This window comes from Scyliorhinus canicula, chromosome 4 (assembly GCF_902713615.1).
Source record: "Scyliorhinus canicula chromosome 4, sScyCan1.1, whole genome shotgun sequence".
Lineage (NCBI taxonomy): Eukaryota > Metazoa > Chordata > Chondrichthyes > Carcharhiniformes > Scyliorhinidae > Scyliorhinus > Scyliorhinus canicula.
In genome coordinates this window covers 1,088,745-1,112,022 of record NC_052149.1, presented here as the reverse complement: position 1 = coordinate 1,112,022, position 23,278 = coordinate 1,088,745, and the positions used below count along the sequence as shown (strand labels likewise).

The 23,278-nt window shown below is 48.9% G+C and overlaps 1 protein-coding gene across 1 annotated transcript in view; it reads left to right on the top strand.

Annotated features, from left to right (window-relative positions):
• Positions 1 to 23,278, top strand: part of col11a1a (collagen, type XI, alpha 1a) — a 493,146-nt gene that overhangs the window by 112,288 nt on the left and 357,580 nt on the right. Inside the window, exons 13-14 of the mRNA XM_038793410.1 lie at positions 14,242 to 14,347; positions 16,752 to 16,808. Of these exons, the coding sequence (XP_038649338.1) occupies positions 14,242 to 14,347; positions 16,752 to 16,808 (163 nt within the window). The remainder of the gene's footprint in view (positions 1 to 14,241; positions 14,348 to 16,751; positions 16,809 to 23,278) is intronic.

Here is a 23,278-nt window from a genome sequence, read left to right as displayed (position 1 = left end):
GCGAGGGTGTAGGGGGCAGTGCGAGGGTGGGGGGGGCAGTGCGAGGGTGTAGGGGGCAGTGCGAGGGTGGGGGGCAATGCGAGGGTGTAGGGGGCAGTGCGAGGGTGGGGGGGCAGTGCGAGGGTGTAGGGGGCAGTGCGAGGGTGGGGGGGCAGTGCGAGGGTGGGGGGCAGTGCGAGGGGGGGGGGGGGGCAGTGCGAGGGTGGGGGGGCAGGGCGAGGGTGGGGGGCAGTGCGAGGGTGGGGGGGCAATGCGAGGGTGGGGGGGGCAGTGCGAGGGTGGGGGGCAGTGCGAGGGGTGGGGGGGAGAGTGCGAGGGTGGGGGGCAGGCAGTGCGAGGGTTGGGGGGGGAGTGCGAGTGTGGGGGGGCAGTGCGTGGGTGTGGGGGGGCAGTGCGAGGGTGGGGGGGAGTGCGTGGGTGTGGGGGGGCAGTGCGAGGGTGGGGGGGGAGTGCGAGGGTGGGGGGCAGTGCGAGGGTTGGGGGGCAGTGCGTGGGTGTGGGGGGGCAGTGCGAGGGGGGGGCAGTGCGAGGGTGGGGGGGCGGTGCGAGGGTGGGGGGGGCAATGCGAGGGTGTGGGGGGGCAGTGCGAGGGTGGGGGGGCAATGCGAGGGTGCGGGGGCAGTGCGAGGGTGGGGGGGCAAATGCGAGGGTGCGGGGGGGCAGTGCGGGGGGCAGTGCGAGGGCGGGGGGGGACTGCGAGGGTGGGGGGGCGGTGCGTGGGTGCGGTGGGCGGTGCGAGGGTGGGGGGGGCAGTGCGAGGGAGGGGGGGCAGTGCGAGGGTGGGGGGGCAGTGCGAGGGTGGGGGGGAGTGCGAGGGTGGGGGGGCAGTGCGAGGGTGGGGGGCAGTGCGAGGGTGGGGGGGAGTGCGAGGGTGGGGGGGAGTGCGAGGGTGGGGGGGGGAGTGCGAGGGTGGGGGGCAGTGCGAGGGTGGGGGGGAGTGCGAGGGTGGGGGGGGCAGTGCGAGGGTGTAGGGGGCGGTGCGAGGGTGCGGGGGGACTGCGAGGGTGGGGGGGGCGGTGCGAGGGTGGGGGGGGCAGTGCCCTGTCCAGGGTGTGGGGGCGGACAGCACGGTAGCACAGTGGTTAGCACTGTTGCTTCACCATACCAGGTTCGATTCCCGGCTTGGGTCACTGTCTGTGCGGAGTCTGAACATTCTCCCCGTGTCTGCGTGGGTTTCCTCCGGGTGCTCCGGTTTCCTCCCACAGTCCAAAGATGTGCAAGTTAAGTGGATTGGCCATGATAAATTGCCCCTTAGTGTCCTTGGAGGTTGGGTGGGGTTACAGGGTTATGGGGATAGGGTGGAGGTGTGGGACCTAAGTGGGGTGCATACTGGATCAGCGCGGTGGGGGACAGAGATCCCTTAGAAAATGAATTTGGGGAGATAGTTTTGGGCAATAAGCAATTGACAGAGGAGTTAAACAGATATTTTGCATTAGTCTTTCCGATGGAAGAGATTTCAAACATCCCATTAACACTAAAGAATATGGGGAAGGAATTAAATAGCATCCCCATCACTGGAGGATTAGCATTAGGCAGATGGGCCGAATGGCAGATCTGCCCCCCTGGCCCTGATGGATTCCATCCTCGGATCCTCAAAGAAGCAGCTACAGAGATAGTGGATGCATTAGGTGTAATTTTCCAAAAATTCTTTGATTCTGGAGAAATACCAGAGGATTGGAAACCTGGCAATGTGTCACCGCTATTCAAAATGGAAGGAGGCAAAAGGCAGCTAACTATAGGCTGAATAGCCAAACGTCTGTTGAAAAATGTTGGAATCAATGATTAAGGGAATATTGGAGCACATTTGGAAAATCATAATCCAATCAAACAGAGTCAGTGTGGCTTCATAAAATGGAAATTGAGTCTGACTCATTTATTAGAATTTTTTGAGGATGTCTCAACCAGAGTGGATAGAGGGGAACCAGTAGATGTGATGTATTTGGAATTCCAGAAGGCGTTCGCCAAGGTACCTCAGAAGAGGTAAGTGATAAGACAAGAACCCATGGTGTTGGAGCTAGGGAGATGTTGGCGTAGTGATATTGTCGCTGGGCTAGTAATCCAGGGACCCAGAGTCATACTCTGGGGACCTGGGATCGAATCCTGTCACTGCAGATGGTGAAATTTGAATTCAATAACAAATCTGGAATTAGCCTAATCGGGACCGTGAAACCCATTGTCGATTGTCATGGAAACCCATCTGGGTCACTAATGTCCTTTAGGGAAGGAAATCTGCCGTCCTTACCCGGTCTGGCCTACATGTGACTCCAGACCCACAGCAATGGGGTTGACTCTGAAAAAACGACTCAGTTCGAGGGCAACCAGGGAGAGGGAACAAATGCTGGCCTTGCCTGTATCTCCCACACCCGTGACAGAATAAAGAAAATAAAAGTATATTGGCACAGACAGAGAGCTGATAATGGGCAGGAAACAGCAAGTGGGGACAAAAGAGGTTCTTTTTCAAGTAGGTGACCTGGAACCTGTGGATTCCACAGGATCAGTGCTGGGATCACAACTGTTTATGAGATATATCTATGACCTTCTCTGGGCTGCCTGCAATACCAATATAATAGTTTGCAGAGATATTGAGAGGTTAAGTAAGGGGCAAAATGTTGGCAAATGGAGTATAATGTGGGAAAATGTGGAGCTCTTCACTTTGGAAAGTAGAACAAAAGAACAGAGTATTATTGAAATGGAGAAAACTGCAGAAAGCTGCAACACAAAGGGCCTTTGCAGATACTTGTGCACATCTGGATCACCGTGTGCAGTTATGTTCCCCTTAATGAAGGAAAGATATTCTTTCATTCAACGCAGTTCAGTGAAAGTTCACTCGGATGATCCCAGGTCTGGAGGGATTGCAATGTGGGCTAAGGTTAAACAGGTCGGCACTCTACACATTGGAATTTGGAAGAATGCGAGGTGATGTCATTGAAACATGTTGGATTCTGAAGGTGTTTGGCAGGGTAAATGCTGAGAGCATATTTCCCCTCAGTGGGAGAGTCCAGGATCAGAGGGCAGAGTCTCCGAATAAAGGGGAGCCGATTTAAGACTGAGGTGAGGAGGAATTTCTTCTCCCAGAGGGTTGGGAGTCTTTGGTACTCCGTGTCACAGAGAGCTCTGGGGGCAGAGTCCTTATGGATATTGAAGGCTAAGATAGATTCTCGATCAGTAAGGGAGTCAAGGATTACAGGGGAAAGGGCAGGAAAGTGAATGTGAGGAATATTGGATCACCCATGATCCCATTGAATGGCAGAGCAGGCTCGAGGGGCCAAATGCCCTAATCCTGTTCCTGTGGTCTGATGGAAGACAAATGGTTCTCATTACAAGAAGACTTGAATACAGGAACAAGGATATCTCACTGCAGCTGCACAGGGCCTGGGCGAGACCACAGCTGGAATATTGTGTGTAGTTTTGGTCTCCTTATCTAAGAAAGGATATACTTGCCATCGAGGGAATGCAGCGAAGCTTCGCCAAGCTGATTCCGGGGGAATATGAGGAGAGATTGGGTGAACTGGGCCTGTATTCAACTGGACTTTAGCAGAATGAGAGGGGATCAAATTGAAATGTATAAAATTCTGGCAGGGCCGGTCGGGCTGGATGCTGAGGTGGTATTTCCTCTGGGGGAGGGTCAAGAACAAAGGGTCACAGTCTCAGAATATGGGGTAGGCCATGGGGGCACAGTGGTTAGCACTGCTGCCTCACAGCGCCAGGGTCCCGGATTCAAATCAGCCTTGGGTGACTGCGGAGTCTGCACGTGGGTTTCCTCTGGGTGCTCCGGTTTCCTCCCACAGCCCAAAGATGGTGGATTGGCCATGATCAATGTGTGGGCATAGGGCGTGGGATTTAGCCGAGGCTGGGTGTTTTTTTTGGAGGGCCAGTGCAGACGCAATGGACAAAACGGCTACTTCTGCACTGTAAGGATTCGATGGACGTTATGGATTTAGGACTGAGATGAGGAGAACCCTCTTCACTCAGAGGGTGGGGAATCTGTGGAATTCTCCAGCACAGAGACTGTGGAGGCTGAATCACTGAATATATTTAATGAGGAAATAGATAGTTTTCCTGGGGAATGGGGCGGGGGCCGGAGAATGATTCTGAGCCTGAGGATCAGCCATGATATTGAATGGCAGAGCAGCCTCGAGGGCCTGAAAGTCTCCTCCCACTCGTGTTTTCTATGTCTCTCGCCAACAGAAGATATATCGTTGGATCTAGAAGTTCACGTCATTGAAACGGGGACTTTTCTCCAAATTGATGGGGCACATATTGTGCAAAGCAAATGTCAGCAGCTACAGAAACGACAAACGGTTCTCCCCAACAGAAACTGACTATCGTCTGTGAAGGATGGTTTGATTCACTTCAGCCTGTCCATGAACATATCAGACCATTTGGCATGATTGGGATGTGCTGGGCACCGCCCAGGGAGTTATTTGTAAAAGGTTGGCATGCTGGAATCTTCAGCCAATTCATCACTCACACACGGGCAGAAATCAGACGAGAGAGTTCACAAGGCCTCACGGTAGCATGGTGGTTAGCATCAATGCTTCACAGCTCCAGGGTCCCAGGTTCGATTCCCGGCTGGGTCACTGTCTGTGCGGAGTCTGCACGTCCTCCCCGTGTGTGCGTGGGTTTCCTCCGGGTGCTCCGGTTTACTCCCACAGTCCAAAGATGTGCGGGTCAGGTGGATTGGCCATGCTAAATTGCCCGTAGTGTAAGGTTAATGGGGGGATTGTTGGGTTACGGGTATACGGGTTACGTGGGTTTAAGTAGGGTGATCATTGCTCGGCACACCATCGAGGGCCGAAGGGCCTGTTCTGTGCTGTACTGTTCTATGTTCTAAGACAGACAGCCTATTGGCCAGGAATAAGCCATGACACTGAAGGAGTCATCAAGAAGTGTGAGGTAATACCAAGGGACAAAACACATTCATGGGGTGGTATACTGACCACCAAACTGCAGTGGTAATGTTGGGAATAGCATTAGACAGGAAATCAGAGATACATGTAATAAAGGAACAGCTGAGATTATGGGTGACTTTAATCTACATATAGATTGGGTGGCCAAATTAGTCACAGTACAATAGAGGAGGTATTTCTGGAGTGTGTACGGGATGGTTTCTGGACCAGTATGTTGAGGAACCAACAAGGGAACAGGCCGTCTTGGGCTGGGCGTTGTGCATTGAGAAAGGATTAGTTGGCAATCTGGTTGTGAGAGAACCCTTGGGGATGTGACCATAATATGGTAGAATTCTTAATCAAGGTGAATAGTGAATTGTGAACCTCAATAAAGGTAACTGTGATGGTGTGAGGGATGAGCTGGCTGTGATGGACTGGGAAACATTACGGAAAGGCAGGACAGTGGACAGGCAATGGCAGCATTCATAGAATCCTTACAGTGCAGAAGGAGGCCATTCGACCCATTGAATCTACACTGGACCTTAGAAAGAGCACCCCACTTAAGCCCATGCCGCAACTCTATCCCCGTAACCCAACCTCATCTTTCTGGACACTAAGGAGCAATTTATCATGGCCAATCCATCTAACCAGCACATCTTTGGACTGTGGGAGGAAACCGGAGCAACCCACAGATATTGGGATAAAGTACAAACTCCACACAGACAGTCACCCGAAGCCGGAATTGAACCTGGGAAACTGGAGCTGTGAGGCAGCAGTGCTAACCACTGTGCCACCGTACCACCCACATTCAAGGAACGAATAGGTGAACTCCAAAAGTTATTTATTCCTATTTGGCGCAAGAGTAGATAGGAAACTGTGGCCAAACCATGGTTTACAAGAGAAATTAGAGATAGTGTTAGATTCAAAGAAAAGGCATATGAATTAGCCAGAAACATTAATAGACCTGAGGATTGGGAACAGTTTAAAATTCATCAAAGGCAGACCAAGGGATTGATGAAGAAGGGAAAATACAATTTGAAAGTAAACTAGCGGGGAACATAAAAACTGACAGTAAATGTTTCTCCAGGTATGTAAAGAGAAAAAGATTGAGAAAAACTAATGGAGACCCCTTAGAGTCAGAGATGGGAGAATTCACAACAGGGAATAAAGACATGGCTGAGGAACTAAATTTGTACTTTACTTCTGTCTTCACAAAGGATGGGGCTGGTTTAGCTCAGTGGGATAAACAGCTAGCTTGTAATGCAGAACAATGCCAGCAGTGCGGGTTCGATTCCCGTACCAGCCTCCCCGAACAGGCGCTGGAATGTGGCGACTAGGGGCTTTTCACAGCAACTTCATTAAAGCCTACTCGTGACAATAAATGATTATTATCATTAAGACCTGAATAATATATCGGACGTTCTGAGAAACACAAGTTTCAGTGAGGAGCCGAAGGAAATTAGTATTCAGAAAGAAATGGTTTTAGGGAAATTAATGGGATTGAAGGCAGACAAATCTCCAGGGTCGGATAATCTCCATCCCGGAGTATTTCAGGAAGTGGCCCGAGGAATAGTAGATCCATTTGGTGATAATTTTCAAAAATTCTTTGGATTCTGGAATGGTTCCTATAGATTGGAGGGTAGAGAATGTAATGCCGCTATTCAAAAAGGGAGGTAGAGAAAACAGGGAACTGTAGACCAGTGAGCCTAACGTCGGTAATGGGGAAGTTGCTGGAGTTAATTAGCAAGGATTTCATAGCACAGCATTTGGAAAGCAGTGGTGTATCAGACAAAGTCAGCATGGGTTTATGAAAGGAAAATCATACTTGACAAATTTATTGGAATTCCTTGAAGATGTAACTAGTAGAGTTGACCAGGGAGAACTGGTGGATGTGGTTTATTTAGACCTTCAGAAGGCTTTCAACAAGGTCTCACATAGCAGATTAATATGTAAAGTTAAAGCGAATGGGATTACAGGTAGTGTCTTAAGATGGATAGAAAGCTGGTTAGCAGACATGAAGCAAAAAGTTGGAATAATTGGGTCTTTTTCTGATTGGCAGGCAGTAACTAGCGGGGTTCCACAGGGATCTGTGCTGGGACCCCAACTGTTCACATTATATATTCATGATTTGGACGAGGGAACTAAATGTATTATCTCCAGATTTACAGATGATAGAATGTTGGGTGGGAGGGCGATCTGTGAGGAGAATTCGGCACCGTGCCACAGTGGTTAGCACTGCTGCCTGACAGCTCCAGGGACCCGGGCAGCACCATGGCACAGTGGTTAGCACTGCTGCCTCACAGCGCCAGGGACCCGGGCAGCACCGTGCCACAGTGGTTAGCACTGCTGCCTCACAGCGCCAGGGACCCGGGCAGCACCGTGGCACAGTGGTTAGCACTGCTGCCTCACAGCACCAGGGACCCGGGCAGCACCGTGGCACAGTGGTTAGCACTGCTGCCTCACAGCATCAGGGACCCAGGCAGCACCGTGGCACAGTGGTTAGCACTGCTGCCTCACAGCGCCAGGGACCCGGGCAGCACCATGGCACAGTGGTTAGCACTGCTGCCTCACAGCATCAGGGACCCAGGCAGCACCGTGGCACAGTGGTTAGCACTACTGCCTCAGAGTGTCAGGAACCCAGGTAGCACGGTGGCACAGTGGTTAGCACTGCTGCCTCACAGCATCAGGGACCCAGGCAGCACGGTGGCACAGTGGTTAGCACTGCTGCCTCACAGTGCCAGGGACCCGGGCAGCATGGTGGCACAGTGGTTAGCACTACTGCCTCAGAGTGTCAGGAACCCAGGCAGCATGGTGGCACAGTGGTTAGCACTGCTGCCTCACAGTGCCAGGGACCCAGGCAGCACGGTGGCACAGTGGTTAGCACTGCTGCCTCACAGTGCCAGGGACCCGGGCAGCACCGTGGCACAGTGGTTAGCAGTGCTGCCTCACAGTGCCAGGGACCCAGGCAGCATGGTGGCACAGTGGTTAGCACTGCTGCCTCACAGCGCCAGGGACCCGGGGTTCAATTCTGGTCTCGGGTGACTGGGCTAGTCTGCACGTTCTCCCCGTGCCTGCGTGGGTTTTCTCCGGGTGCTCCAGTTTCCACCCACAGACCAAAGGTGAGCAGGTTAGGGTGGATTGGCCAGGCTAAATTGCCCTTTAGGGTGGGGCACTGGAAATGTCAGGGGATTGGGAATAGTTATTGTGTTCTTTCAAAGGGTCGGTGCAGGCTCAATGGGCCAAATGGCCTCCTTCTGTTCTGTAGGGGATGTGTTGGGGGGAGGGTGGGATCAGGGTATTGAACTTGATGGTCAGCCACGATCATAATGAATGGTGGAGCAGACTCGATGGGCTGAATGGCCTCCTCCTGCTCCTAGTCTCTATGTTTCTATGTAACCAGGAAACTGCAGACCTGTCAGCCTGGCATTAGTACTGGGAAAACTGATGAAAACAGGATGAGGTAAATATACACTCAGAGAAAATTAAGTTTACACTCGACATCAATATGACTTTGTCAAGGGCATGTGATGTCTGACAACTTTAATTGAGTTCTTTGATGAGGTGACACAGGCAGTGGATGAAGGTAGTGCCGTAGATGTTGTATATTTGGACTTTCAGAAAGTATTTGATACAGTGCCACATGGCAGGTTGGTTAGCAAATTACAATTGTTTGGGATTGATGGGTCCTTGGCAGCATGGTTAGAAGTTGGCTAAGAGATAGGAAACAGAGGGTAGGTATAGATGGGCATTTCTCAGACTGGAGACGAGTTGAAAGTGGTGTCCCCCAGGGCTCAGTGTTGGGACCCTTGCTTTTTCTGATCTATATAAATGATTTAGAGGCGGGAGTTGGGGGCAAAATCTCTAAATTTCCAGGTGATACTAAGCTAGGGGGAATAGTGAATTGAAATGAAATGAAATGAAAATCGCTTATTGTCACGAGTAGGCTTCAATGAAGTTACTGTGAAAAGCCCCTAGTTGCCACATTCCGGCACCTGTTCGGGGAGGCTGGTACAGGAATGGAACCGTGCTGCTGGCCTGCTTGTGAGGATGATGCTGAAACCAGAGATCCAGGGTAATGCTCTGGAGACCCAGGTTCAAATCCCACTACGGCACATGGTGAAATTTGAATTCAATAAAAATCTGGATTGAAAAATCCCTTTGTAATAATCCACAGGAAGCAGGAGTCCCATCACCACTCCAATATTTATTGCCAATAACTAGATACAAGAGCAGCTCCAACAGTGCTGCTAGCATTCCAGTCAACTTAAGACTGGATCACAAAGCCTACACAGGTGCTTATATGGGCCCCCTCAATGAGCTATCATTGAGGGAGCTCATACTCCAATTGGCCAACCAATAAAGCCAATTGGAGGTCATTACACCCATGATGACCATGAAACCATTGTCGATTGTCGAAAAATCCCATCTGGTTCACTAATGTTGTTTAGGGAAGGAAATCTGCCGTCCTTACCCGGTCTGGCCTACACGTGACTCCAGACCCACAGCAATGTGGTTGACTCTTAACTGCCCTCTCAAGGGCAATTAGGGATGGGTAATAAATGCTGGGACGGCCTGCGACACCCACATCACATAAACAAATAAAGAAAAAACAATGACAAGTTGGCCAAATGGGCAGCCACCTGGCAGGTAAATTTCAATGCAGAGAAATGTGAGGTTCTGCATTTGGGTAGCAGGAACACGGGGAGACAATACAGGCTCAATGGTACAGCTTTGAGGGGAGGACAGGAGCAGAGGGACCTCGGAGTTCAAGAGCATAATTCTCTGAAGGTGGCCAGTCAAGTTGAAACAATTGTTCAGAAGGCTTATAGCATCCATGGGTTTATCAATAGAAGCATAGAGTATAAAAGCAAGGAAGTGATGCTACACCTCTACACATCATTGGTCAGACCACATTTGGAGTATTGTGTTCAGTTCTGGGCACCTTACTTAAGGAAGGCTGTTAAATCCCTGGAGAGAGTGCAGAGGAGATTTACTAGAATGATACCAGCAATGAGGAACTTTTGATACAGGGAAAGATTGGAGGAATTGGGCTTGTTCTCCTTGGAGCAGAGAAGATTAAGAGGTGACCTTCTTGAGGTGTTCAAAATTCTGAACAATTTTGACAGGGTAAAGAAGGATATTCTGTTTCCACTGGTTAATATGTCAGTGACTAGGGGTCACAATTTCAAGATGGTCAGCAAGAGAGCTGGGAGTGAGATGGGGAGAAACTTCTTTACTCAGAGAGTTGTTGGGGTTTGGAATGTGCTGTCTGGGAGAGTTGTTGGGGATGGAATGTGCTGTCTGGGAGAGTTGTTGTGGTTTGGAATGTGCTGCCTGGGAGAGTTGTTGGGGTTTGGAATGTGCTGCCTGGGAGAGTTGTTGGGGTTTGGAATGTGCTGCCTGGGAGAGTAGTGGAGGTGGATTCCATAAGAGGTTTCAAAAGAGAGCTGGATATATGTTTGAAAGTGATGAAATTAAAGGTTTACGGAGATAGGGCTGGGGAATGGGACTAACTGGGTCGCTCTTTTGGGAGCCGGTGCAGACACGATGGGCCGAATGGGCTCCTTCTGGACTGTAAAATTCTATGATTCTATGCCAAGAACATTTGCCAAGTCAGCTCAAAGAACCATTGATTCCACGTGAGGTTCCTGCCCATCCTTTATTCAAAGTCACATCTGACCTCTTTCATGTCCATGGCATTGATTTCATCGTCAACTTCGACTACTTTACCAAGCACCCCATTATTCAACAATTATACAAGACGTCAAGCACAACTGTTGCACATTCACAGCAGTTTATTCAGTTCGCTTGAGATCATCATGGATAACGGTCCACAATTCATTGGTAAGCCACTTCAAGATATGTGTGGAAAGTGGAATATCGAACACACTACTTCTTCTCCTCGTTATGCTAGATCTGGCCTTGCTGAAAAATGATCCACAGAGTGAAATCCCAAATTCTCAAATGTAGACAGATCAAGCAAGATTGACTTATTGCAATGTTGCATCTGAGAGCGACATCTTTAATAATAATAATAAAGTTTCTTAGTGTTACAAAGGAAGGTGTTGGTGTAGGGGAGGTGTTGGCACAGTGGTACTGTCGCTGGGCCAGTAATCCAGAGACCCAGGGTAACGCTCTGGGGACCTGGGTTCAAATCCCACCACTGCAGATGGTGAAATTTAAACTCAATAAAAATCTGGAATTAAAAGTCTAATGGTGACCATGAAACCATTGTCGATTGTTGTAAAAACCCATCTGGTCACTAATGTCCTTTAGGGAAGGAAATCTGCCGTCCTTACCCGGTCTGGCCTACATGTGACTCCAGACCCACAGCCATGTGATTGACTCTGAACTTCCCCCAGGGATGTCCAACCTGACGCCCACATCCCGTGAACAAAGTAAAGTAGGGTTACATTAACACTGCGATGAAGTAACTGTGAAGTGTTAGGAATGGGTTCAGAGATATTCCAATTAGATGTCTCATTGATGTTAAGTATTCAATAATTGACACTGATATGTAAAGGGGTTGTAGGTGGCACTTGTTGGGTGTGGTGTGGTGATAGAGTTTTTGTATCGAGCGTGAAAATAAAGGTGTTTGGGAAAGGAACAGAACTCTTGCCTCTTTACTCAACAACAGCCACAAGCTGACATGAAAAGCCCCTAGTTGCCACATTCCACCGCCTGTTCGGGTACACAGAGGGAGAATTCAGAATGTCCAATTCACCTAACAGCACGTCTTTCAGGACTGTGGGAGGAAACCGGAGCACCCGGAGGAAACCCACGCAGACACGGGGAGAACGTGCAGACTCCGCACAGACAGTGACCCAAGCCGGGAATCGATCCTGGGTCCCTGGCGCTGTGAGGAAACAGTGCTAACCACTGTGCTACCGAGCCGCCTAGCGCAACTAGGGAAGATGACCACTACACACGATAATTCAGGCACAGTTTACAATTAGGTCAAGTTCATATCCAGGACCCCACAGAAGGTGCATGACAACCAGCCAAAATGACAAGGATTTGTTCAGAACTCCTCTGAAGTTGTGACACAGTATGAGGCAAAACCGGGGACAAATCCAACCCATCCCAGCTCCTCAGTCACCGTACAATCCTATTGCAGGAGGACTAGATGCCAAATACCACCAGGAATAACATCCAAGAATGACAATCCCACAGATCACTGGGAGCGATTAAAGAAACCTCCAGAACAATGTTATCATCACAAGTTCTGGGCAGACCAGCAGGTTACGTCTCTGCTTTATAGGCTCACAGATTCATCAATTTTATACATTTGGTTAGCGGTAATTAAACATGGACATGTATTACACATAGTTACACATGTATTACACATAGTTACACATGTATTACACATAGTTACACATGTATTACACATAGTTAGGCTTTATGCGATGGGGAGGATATATGTTTAAAAAGAAAGGGAATGTTGTAATAATTGTTTAAGGGATCGCAACATGACATCACTAGATAGGAACTGTGTCATGTCATGCAGGCTAGGTTTCACGTTTGCTTTGAGCAGAGCAGTCACGCACAGCTCTGATGTGGTCGAGATTTATACCTCTGTTTAACTGTACTCGTGCGCCTGGCCTGAATAAGTGAACCCGCAACGTTTTCCTCAGTCATTGGCGAATGATTGGTGCCTTTATATCATTATAATAATACAATATCCACCACCTTTGTAGACAGCAAGGATCAAAACGGAAAATTAATAATACTCGTCAATCATTGGAAGAAATATTTAAGGTCTCAATGGGAATTTGATTATATCCCAGCTGTTCTGTTGGAGTATGAGTGACACTAATGTCTGGTGTAGGACTGCATAGATCCCACAGGGGAGAGAGATCCAGGTGTTTCCTGGGTTTATTTTGTCGACAATCCTTCCTGATTTCACGCCTGTCCAGCCCAGCTCGAATTTTACACAGGCAACAGGGGAAGCAGGAGTTTTTGTTCGAATCCTCATTCTGTTGTATATTTCCTTTCAACATAGACTCTTGCTGGGAGTGTGAAATTGGTGAAATGGCCCTCAAATGGCTCACAATGATAGTAACAGGAAGATGCCATTCAGCCTCTCAAACCTATCCCACCATTCGATCTGGTCATCGCTGATCTCTATGTCAGTCCATTCACTCACCTGTGCTCAGTACCCCCTAATGTCCTTACCCCCCAAAATATTTTACTCTCAGTCCTGAAACTAGCAATTGACCGCCAGAATCCACAGTTTCTCCAGAGGCAGGGTTCCAGATTCCCAATATCTTTGTTCAGAAGAAATGTTTCCAGATTTCACTTCCAAATGGCCTTGCTGGAATTTTAATGTTAAGGCCTCTGTTCCTGGACTAGAAAGGAATGATTTTCTCTCTATCCTGTGACTCTGGTGTTTCTCTGTCGCCTGTTTAATTGTCTTAGTTCATTAGTTTAAAATGGGTAATTAATGCGCCCAATGAGAAATGTGGGATGAAGTGGAGACTGGGAAATAAATGCTGCTGATTGGGTGACTCAGCTCTGCAAATCACAGCAGCAAATCCGCAACTTGTTGACATCACGGAAACAGCCCCCTCGGCCCAGCTTGTGTTTCTGGCAGCAATTAAATGGTAAACAAGGGGCAGGATTCTCTCAGGCCACGCTGGGCCGGAGAATCGCCGGGCCGGGCGCGACGATGCCCCGACGATGCCCCGACGATGCCCCGACACCCCAACGCCAGTCCGCCAATTCTCCAGTCTTACCCAGCGGCACCTCGGCACCCCGACCCCAATGGGGTGGGCCTCCGCCGTCCACGTACGGTCTTACCCAGCGGCACCTCGGCACCCTGACGGGGTGGGCCTCCGCCGTCCACATGCGGTCTTACCCAGCGGCACCTTGACCCCGACGGGGTGGGCCTCCGCTGTGGCCTGGCCCGCGATCGGGACCTCCTGATCGGTGGGCAGGCCTCTCGGGCTGGGGGTCTCTTTTGCACCCCGCCGGCCCCTGTTACCCAACGCCATGCTGCGTCGGGATCGACGCGGAGAAGGAAGTCACCGCGCATGAGCCCAATCACGTCGGTCGCACTGCGGATCCGCAGACCAGCGCCGCACATTTGAGGCCGGTATCGGCAGCTGGAGTGGCGTGGGCTGCCCCAGTGCCATGCTGGCTTCCTGACGGGCTCGGAATCGCTGCTCCTGGGGGCCTGTTGATGCTGTCGTGAAACGTAACAGCTTTTACAACGGTGCCAACACAGCCTCAGGATCAGAGAATCCCACCCAGTGCGGCTTTTAAAACAATGTTGTTTAAGATGTTTTTAATCATTCACAGTGGTATCTTGTTTAAGATATTTTATCTGATAAAGTGCAGTATTTTTCCTAAGGTGTTGTTTTTGCTGTTTACAGTTCCAATACGGGTCGAGTGGTGAAAAGGGTCCAATTGTTTCAGCACAGCAAGCGCAGGCTCAAGCTATCTTGCAACAAGCCAGGGTAAGGAACTCTTGTTATTATTACTCCCTCTTCAATATCCTCATCCCCAAGAGAAACATTCCTCCCTACAGACTGACTGTGACCCCGGCTATAACCCCCATCTCCAAATGGCGCAGACTCGAGAGGATAAGGCAAACAACAGGTTGAATAATTGACTATCAAATGTAACTGCATCACTTCAAATAGTCTCAGGTCCTCTCAGCTGCTAAAACATCTCATTATTCCTGAGAAAGAAAATCAATCCACTGGATTTGCTCCAATACAAAGTGTCTTTTGAAACCCCTCTCCCCTGTCCCTCTTCCAGTTCATCTTTTCCCTGAGGTCCAACTTCCTGTTTCCTCTATTTTATTCCGGCCGGCGAAGTCCCTTCGGCCCTGGCTGGCGTGGTATCAAAGCCGTTCCCGCCGACCGGCGGTGCGCCAACCATTCTGGCGCGAGCCTAGCCCCTCAAGGTTAGGGCTTGGCCCCTAAAGGTGTGGACACCCCAGGAAAGAGAGTCCATCAAAAAGCCAATCAGTCCGGAGACGTCCACGTCCTTCCAGACTTCTGCAGCCCAGTCTCAGGCTGGTCACTCTATTGGGCGATTGAATGATCCACACTCGCTGCCACTTCAGGAGGGCCCACTTCAACAACAAGTAACCTGGCCTCACCAGACGCAGCAGGGTGAACAGGAACGGGAGGCCCTGGCTCCCTTTGGCTGGACAAAGGTACAGGAGTATCCACCATGCCCACTGGACTGGTCAACTCCACATTGGGGGTCATCACTCTTCACCTCCTCAGGCGGTCAACGTGTTTAATGCTGCTTTTCTCATTAACATGGACCACATAAAACTCCGGCCCTGAAATCACGGGCCAAAACCGGGGCTCCCACCCGGAACAACCTGTCGCCCTCTGCTCTGGCTGCTGACTCCATGGGAGGCCGGCCGTGCCTCCACCCTCCCAGCCAAATCTGGAAAGACAAGATCCAATCGGGTTCTCAGCCTGTAAGCAGCTCAGTTGATGTGATCTCCGTGGTTGAGATTGTATAAAACAAAAAAATTAACCAGCCTCTGGTGAGGGGTGTCTCAGATTGCTTGTTTATGACATTCTGGAGAGTTTGGGCGCCCCTCTCAGCCCGGCTGTTTGTCGCTTGGTGACAGGGATCCGATTGTGTTGGGTGCTATTGGCTGACACAAAAACCTGGAAATCATCGCCGGTGAATCAGGTGCCATTGTCCAAAATGATTGATTCAGGAAAGCTGTAAATGACAACCAATTGGTGTGGCCGCCAAGGTAACGATCTCCATCTCTTGAACCGATAGCCAATTGGAGAGGACATCCACCAAACACCTCTTGCTCATGAACTGGCGCATATCATCAACATGTATGGTCGACCTGGCCATCCCCAGGGTGAAGGGTGGCAAAGATTGCTGCATTTGGCAAATTTGGCACTGTTGTACTCACTCTTCAATGACTTTATCTCTGCCAGGCCACCATGCCAACATATTCATGTTTATCTGTCTGCCCTGGTTGTGGGCTATGGACCTCTTGAAGGAAGGGTCCCCAGGCCTGAGGCGGGATGCCCACCCATGATCCTTACAGAAACACGTCATCTTCACGTGTCAACTTGACAAGATAAAACATAGGTCCTCAGCTGTAATGCCAGCCCGTCTGTGTCATTCGCTTGACCTTTGAAAGAATGAGGTCTCTCTGAGTCCAGTTGTGGAGCCTTTAATAACGCTCGCAGACATTCACACTCTCCACTTTGCAACTGTCCTGAACTCCTTCAGTAACGCACTCTTTACCTTCCTCCTTCTCTTACTCCTTTCTCTCTCTCTCACTGACTCTCTATCTCTCTCCCTATCTCTCTCTCTCTCTCCTTTATTTCTCTCTCTCTCACTGACTCTCTATCTCTCTCTCCTTTCTTTCTCTCTGACTCTCTATCTTTTTCCCTCTCTCCCACTCTCTCTGGCTCTCTCTATCTGTCTCTCTATCTCTATTTCCCTCCAGTTCACTCAACTATCCGAGACTCCTATCCAAACTACTTGATTGCCACCACCTAGAAGGACAAGAGCAGCAGATACCTGGGAACCCCACCACCTGGAGGTTCCCCTCCAAGTCACTCACCACCCTGACTGGGAAATATATCGGCCGTTCCTTCACTGTCGCTGGGGGCAACATCCTGGAACTCCCTCCCTAACAGCACAGTGGGTGTACCTACACCACACGGACTGCAGCGGTTCAAGAAGGTAGCTCACCACCACCTTCTCAAGGGTAATTAGGGATGAGCAATAAATGCTGACCTAGTTAGCAATGCCCATGCATCCAGACTGAATCACAAAGTTCTCCCAGTGACCCTGTTGTCGATCCATCACTTTGTCCCTCAGACTCGTTCTCTCATTCCAATTTATTTTTGTTCTGTTTAGATCGCTATGCGAGGTCCGACTGGCCCAATGGGTCTGACGGGAAGATCAGGTCCTGTGGTAAGTTATTGATTTGATTTGATTTTGCTCTCTCGCTTGGTGTGTGAGTTAAACCCGGTGTTACATCTCACTCCCAATGGACTAGACATCAGCACAGCCAATAAACTGAGACCAGTTTACAATGGGGAAAGTGTGACCTTAACAGGCCTTCAATAACATCTTTTAATAATAATAATCTTTATTATTGTCACAAGTAGGCTGACAGAAAAGTTAAGAGGAAATGTAACTTAGGAGAGGTTACTGATTGAAAATGAAAAATGAAATGAAAATCGCTTATTGTCACGAGTAGGCTTCAATGAAGTTACTGTGAAAAGCCCCTAGTCTCCACATTCCGGCGCCTGTTCGGGGAGACTGGTATGGGAATCGAACCGTGCTGCTGGCCTGCCTTGGTCTGCTTTAAAAGACAGCGATTTAGCCCAGTGAGCTAAACCAGCCCCAAGGTGTTAAGATTCAAAACAGAGGTGTAAAAGCCAACATAAGTATACATTACCTGAATGCTCGTAGTATTCGGAATAAAGTAAATGAGCTGATGGTGCAAATCATCGTGAATGGCTATGATTTAGTGGCCGTTACTGAAACATGGTTAAAGGATGGTCACGACTGGGAGTTAAATATCCGAGGGTATCAAACTATTCGGAAGGACAGAGTGGATGGTAAGGGAGGTGGTGTTGCTCTGTTATTTAAGGATGACATCCGGGCAATAATAAGGGATGACATCGGTGCTATGGAGGATAAGGTTGAATCCATTTGGGTGGAAATCAGGAATAGTAAGGCGAAAAAGTCACTGATAGGAGTAGTCTATCGGCCACCAAATAGTAACATTATGGTGGGGCAGGCAATAAACAAAGAAATAACTGATGCATGTAGAAATGGTACAGCAGTTATCATGGGGGATTTTAATCTACATGTCGATTGTTTTAACCAGGTCGGTCAAGGCAACCTTGAGGAGGAGTTTATAGAATGTATCCGCGATAGTTTCCTAGAACAGTATGTAATGGGACCTACGAGGGAACAAACGGTCCTAGATCTGGTCCTGTGTAATGAGACAGGATTTTTATTAATGATCTCATAGTTAGGGATCCTCTCGGAAGGAGCGATCACAATATGGTGAAATTTAAGGGTGAGAAGGTAAAATCAAACACTAGTGTTTTGTGCTTAAACAAAGGAGATTACAATGGGATGAGAGAAGAGCTAGCTAAGGTAGACTGGGAGCAAAGACTTTATTGTGAAACAGTTGAAGAACAGTGGAGAACCTTCCAAGCGATTTTTCACAGTGCTCAGCAAAGGTTTATACCAACAAAAAGGAAGGACGGTAGAAAGAGGGAAAATCGACCGTGGATATCTAAGGAAATAAGGGAGAGTATCAAATTGAAGGACAAAGCATACAAAGTGGCAAAGATTGGTGGGAGACTAGAGGACTGGGAAATCTTTAGGGGGCAACAGAAAGCTACTAAAAAAGTTATAAAGAAGAGTAAGATAGATTATGAGAATAAACTTGCTCAGAATATAAAAACAGATCGTAAAAGTTTCTACTAATATATAAAACAATAAAGAGTGGCTAAGGTAAATATCGGTCCTTTAGAGGATGAGAAGGGAGTTTTAATAATGGGAGATGAGGAAATGGCTGAGGAATTGAACAGGTTTTTTGGGTCGGTCTTCACAGTGGAAGACACAAATAACATGCCAGGGACTGATAGAAATGAGGCTATGACAGGTAAGGACCTTGAGAGGATTGTTATCACTAAGGAGGTAGTGATGGGCAAGCTAATGGGGCTAAAGGTGGACAAGTCTCCTGGCCCTGATGGAATGCATCCCAGAGTGCTAAAAGAGATGGCTAGGGAAATTGCAAATGCACTAGTGATAATTTACCAAAATTCACTAGACTCTGGGGTGGTCCCGGCGGATTGGAAATTGGCAAACGTGACACCACTGTTTAAAAAAGGAGGTAGGCAGAGAGCAGGAAATTATAGGCCAGTGAGCTTAACTTCGGTAGTAGGGAAGATGCTGGAATCTATCATCAAAAAAGAAATAGCGAGGCATCTGGATAGAAATTGTCCCATTGGGCAGACGCAGCATGGGTTCATAAAGGGCAGGTCGTGCCTAACTAATTTAGTGGAATTTTTTGAGGACATTACCAGTGCAGTAGATAATGGGGAGCCAATGGATGTGGTATATCTGGATTTCCAGAAAGCCTTTGACAAGGTGCCACACAAAAGGTTGCTGCATAAGATAAAGATGCATGGCATTAAGGGTAAAGTAGTAGCATGGATAGAGGATTGGTTAATTAATAGAAAGCAAAGAGTGGGGATTAATGGGTGTTTCTCTGGTTGGCAGTCAGTGGCTAGTGGTGTCTCTCAGGGATCCGTGTTGGGCCCACAATTGTTCACAATCTACATAGATGATTTGGAGTTGGGGACCAAGTGCAATCTGTCCAGGTTTGCAGATGACATTAAGATGAGTGGTAAAGCGAAAAGTGCAGAGGATACTGGAAGTCTGCAGAGGGATTTGGATAGGTTAAGTGAATGGGCTAGGGTCTGGCAGATGGAATACAATTTTGACAAATGTGAGGTTATCCATTTTGGTAGGAATAACATCAAAAGGAATTATTATTTAAATGATAAAATATTAAAACATGCTGCTGTGCAGAGAGACCTGGGTGCGCTCGTGCATGAGTCGCAAAAAGTTGGTTTACAGGTACAACAGGTGATTAAGAAGGCAAATGGAATTTTGTCCTTCATTGCTAGAGGGATGGAGTTTAAGACTAGGGAGGTTATGCTGCAATTGTATAAGGTGTTAGTGAGGCCACACCTGGAGTATTGTGTTCAGTTTTGGTCTCCTTACCTGAGAAAGGACGTACTGGCGCTGGAGGGTGTGCAGAGGAGATTCACGAGGTTAATCCCAGAGCTGAAGGGGTTAGATTATAAGGAGAAGTTGAGTTGACTGGGACTGTACTCGATGGAATTTAGAAGGATGAGGGGGGATGTTATAGAAACATTAAAAATTATGACGGGAATAGATAGGATAGATGCGGGCAGGTTGTTTCCACTGGCGGGTGAAAGCAGAACTAGGGGGCATAGCCTCAAAATAAGGGGAAGTAGATTTAGGACTGAGTTTAGGAGGAACTTCTTCACCCAAAGGGTTGTGAATCTATGGAATTCCTTGCCCAGTGAAGCAGTTGAGGCTCCTTCATTACATGTTTTTAAGATAAAGATAGATAGTTTTTTGAAGAATAAAGGGATTAAGGGTTATGGTGTTCGGGCCGGAAAGTGGAGCTGAGTCCACAAAAGATCAGCCATGATCTCATTGAATGGCGGAGCAGGTTCGAGGGGCCAGATGACCTACTCCTGCTCCTAGTTCTTATGTTCTCATTAACACAACAGTGAAGTTACTGTGAATTGTCCCTAGTTGCCACACTCTGGCGCCTGTTCGGCTGCACTGAGGAATTATTCAGAATGTCCAATTCACCTAACAGCACGTCTTTCGGACTTGTGGGAGGAAACCGGAGCACCCGGAGGAAACCCACGCAGACACGGGGAGAACGTGCAGACTCCGCACAGACAGTGACCCCAAGCCGGGAATCAAACCTAGGAACCTGGAGTGAAGCAGCAGTGCTAACCACTGTGTGACCATGCCATGCTTGTGGTTGGAGAGAAGACTTGAGGTGAAAGGCAGAGGAGAGAATAGGATGAGGAAGAGGATGGAGGGAAGAGGGAGTTCAGGGAGAGAAATGTTCCATTAGAGGATGTTGCAGAGGAAATTAATGAGATCACAGAATTCCACGAATACATGGTTAATTTAGTAATTTCCAGTTTTACATCCTATAGTAACCAAGAATGTACAGTCTTGTGTCATTTGGGATGACTGTTACAGCAGTTTGAGATATTAGTCACTGAGTTGTTTGGGAGGTTAGTCAGTGGGTAGTTTGGGAGGTTAGTCAGTGGGTAGTTTGGGAGGTTAGTCAGTGGGTAGTTTGGGAGGTTAGTCAGTGGGTAGTTTGGGAGGTTAGTCGGTGGGTAGTTTGGGAGGTTAGTCGGTGGGTAGTATGGGAGGTTAGTCAGTGGGTAGTTTGGGTGGTTAGTCAGTGGGTAGTTTGGGAGGTTAGTCAGTGGGTAGTATGGGAGGTTAGTCAGTGGGTAGTTTGGGAGGTTAGTGGGTGGGTAGTTTGGGAGGTTAGTCAGTGGGTAGTTTGGGAGGGTAGTCAGTGGGTAGTTTGGGAGGTTAGTCAGTGGGTAGTTTGGGAGGTTAGTCAGTGGGTAGTTTGGGAGGTTAGCCGGTGGGTAGTTTGGGAGGTTAGTCGGTGGGTAGTTTGGGAGGTTAGTCAGTGGGTAGTTTGGGAGGTTAGTCGGTGGGTAGTTTGGGAGGTTAGTCGGTGGGTAGTTTGGGAGGTTAGTCAGTGGGTAGTTTGGGAGGTTAGTCAGTGGGTAGTTTGGGAGGTTAGTCAGTGGGTAGTTTGGGAGGTTAGTCAGTGGGTAGTTTGGGAGGTTAGTCAGTGGGTAGTTTGGGAGGTGAGTCAGTGAGTAGTTTGGGAGGTTAGTCAGTAGGTAGTTTGGGAGGTTAGTCAGTGGGTAGTTTGGGAGGTTAGTCAGTGGGTAGTTTGGGAGGTTAGTCAGTGGGTAGTTTGGGAGGTTAGTCAGTGGGTAGTTTGGGAGGTTAGTCAGTGGGTAGTTTGGGAGGTTAGTCAGTGGGTAGTTTGGGAGGTTAGTCAGTGGGTAGTTTGGGAGGTTAGTCAGTGGGTAGTTTGGGAGGTTAGTCAGTGGGTAGTTTGGGAGGTTAGTCAGTGGGTAGTTTGGGAGGTTAGTCAGTGGGTAGTTTGGGAGGTTAGTCAGTGGGTAGTTTGGGTGGTTAGTCAGTGGGTAGTTTGGGAGGTTAGTCAGTGGGTAGTTTGGGAGGTTAGTCAGTGGGTAGTTTGGGAGGTTAGTCAGTGGGTAGTTTGGGAGGGTAGTCAGTGGGTAGTTTGGGAGGTTAGTCAGTGGGTAGTTTGGGAGGTTAGTCAGTGGGTAGTTTGGGAGGTTAGTCAGGGGGGTTAGTTTGGGAGGTTAGTACAGTGGGATAGTTTGGGAGGTTAGTCAGTGGGTAGTTTGGGAGGTTAGTCAGTGGGTAGTTTGGGAGGTTAGTCAGTGGGTAGTTTGGGAGGTTAGTCAGTGGGTAGTTTGGGAGGTTAGTCAGTGGGTACTTTGGGAGGTTAGTCGGTGGGTAGTTTGGGAGGTTAGTCAGTGGGTAGTTTGGGAGGTTAGTCAGTGGGTAGTTTGGGGGGGTTAGTCAGTGGGTAGTTTGGGGGGGTTAGTCAGTGGGTAGTTTGGGAGGTTAGTCATGTGGGTAGTTTGGGAGGTTAGTCAGTGGGTAGTTTGGGAGGTTTGTCAGTGGGTAGTTTGGGGAGGTTAGTCAGTGGGTAGTTTGGGAGGTTAGTCAGTGGGTAGTTTGGGAGGGTTAGTCAGTGGGTAGTTTGGGAGGTTAGTCAGTGGGTAGTTTGGGAGGTTAGTCAGTGGGTAGTTTGGGAGGTTAGTCAGTGGGTAGTTTGGGAGGTTAGTCAGTGGGTAGTTTGGGAGGTTAGTCAGTGGGTAGTTTGGGAGGTTAGTCAGTGGGTAGTTTGGGAGGTTAGTCAGTGGGTAGTTTGGGAGGTTAGTCAGTGGGTAGTTTGGGAGGTTAGTCAGTGGTAGTTTGGGAGGTTAGTCAGTGGGTAGTTTGGGAGGTTAGTCAGTGGGTAGTTTGGGAGGTTAGTCAGTGGGTAGTTTGGGAGGTTAGTCAGTGGGTAGTTTGGGAGGTTAGTCAGTGGGTAGTTTGGGAGGTTAGTCAGTGGGTAGTTTGGGAGGTTAGTCAGTGGGTAGTTTGGGAGGTTAGTCAGTGGGTAGTTTGGGAGGTTAGTCAGTGGGTAGTTTGGGAGGTTAGTCAGTGGGTAGTTTGGGAGGTTAGTCAGTGGGTAGTTTGGGAGGTTAGTCAGTGGGTAGTTTGGGAGGTTAGTCAGTGGGTAGTTTGGGAGGTTAGTCAGTGGGTAGTTTGGGAGGTTAGTCAGTGGGTAGTTTGGGAGGTTAGTCAGTGGGTAGTTTGGGAGGTTAGTCAGTGGGTAGTTTGGGAGGTTAGTCAGTGGGTAGTTTGGGAGGTTAGTCAGTGGGTAGTTTGGGAGGTTAGTCAGTGGGTAGTTTGGGAGGTTAGTCAGTGGTAGTTTGGGAGGTTAGTCAGTGGGTAGTTTGGGAGGTTAGTCAGTGGGTAGTTTGGGAGGTTAGTCAGTGGGTAGTTTGGGAGGTTAGTCAGTGGGTAGTTTGGGAGGTTAGTCAGTGGGGGTAGTTTGGGAGGTTAGTCAGTGGTAGTTTGGGAGGTTAGTCAGTGGGTAGTTTGGGAGGTTAGTCAGTGGGTAGTTTGGGAGGTTAGTCAGTGGGTAGTTTGGGAGGTTAGTTCAGTGGGGTAGTTTGGGAGGTTAGTCCAGTGGGTAGTTTGGGAGGTTCAGTCAGTGGGTATTTGGGAGGTTAGTCGTG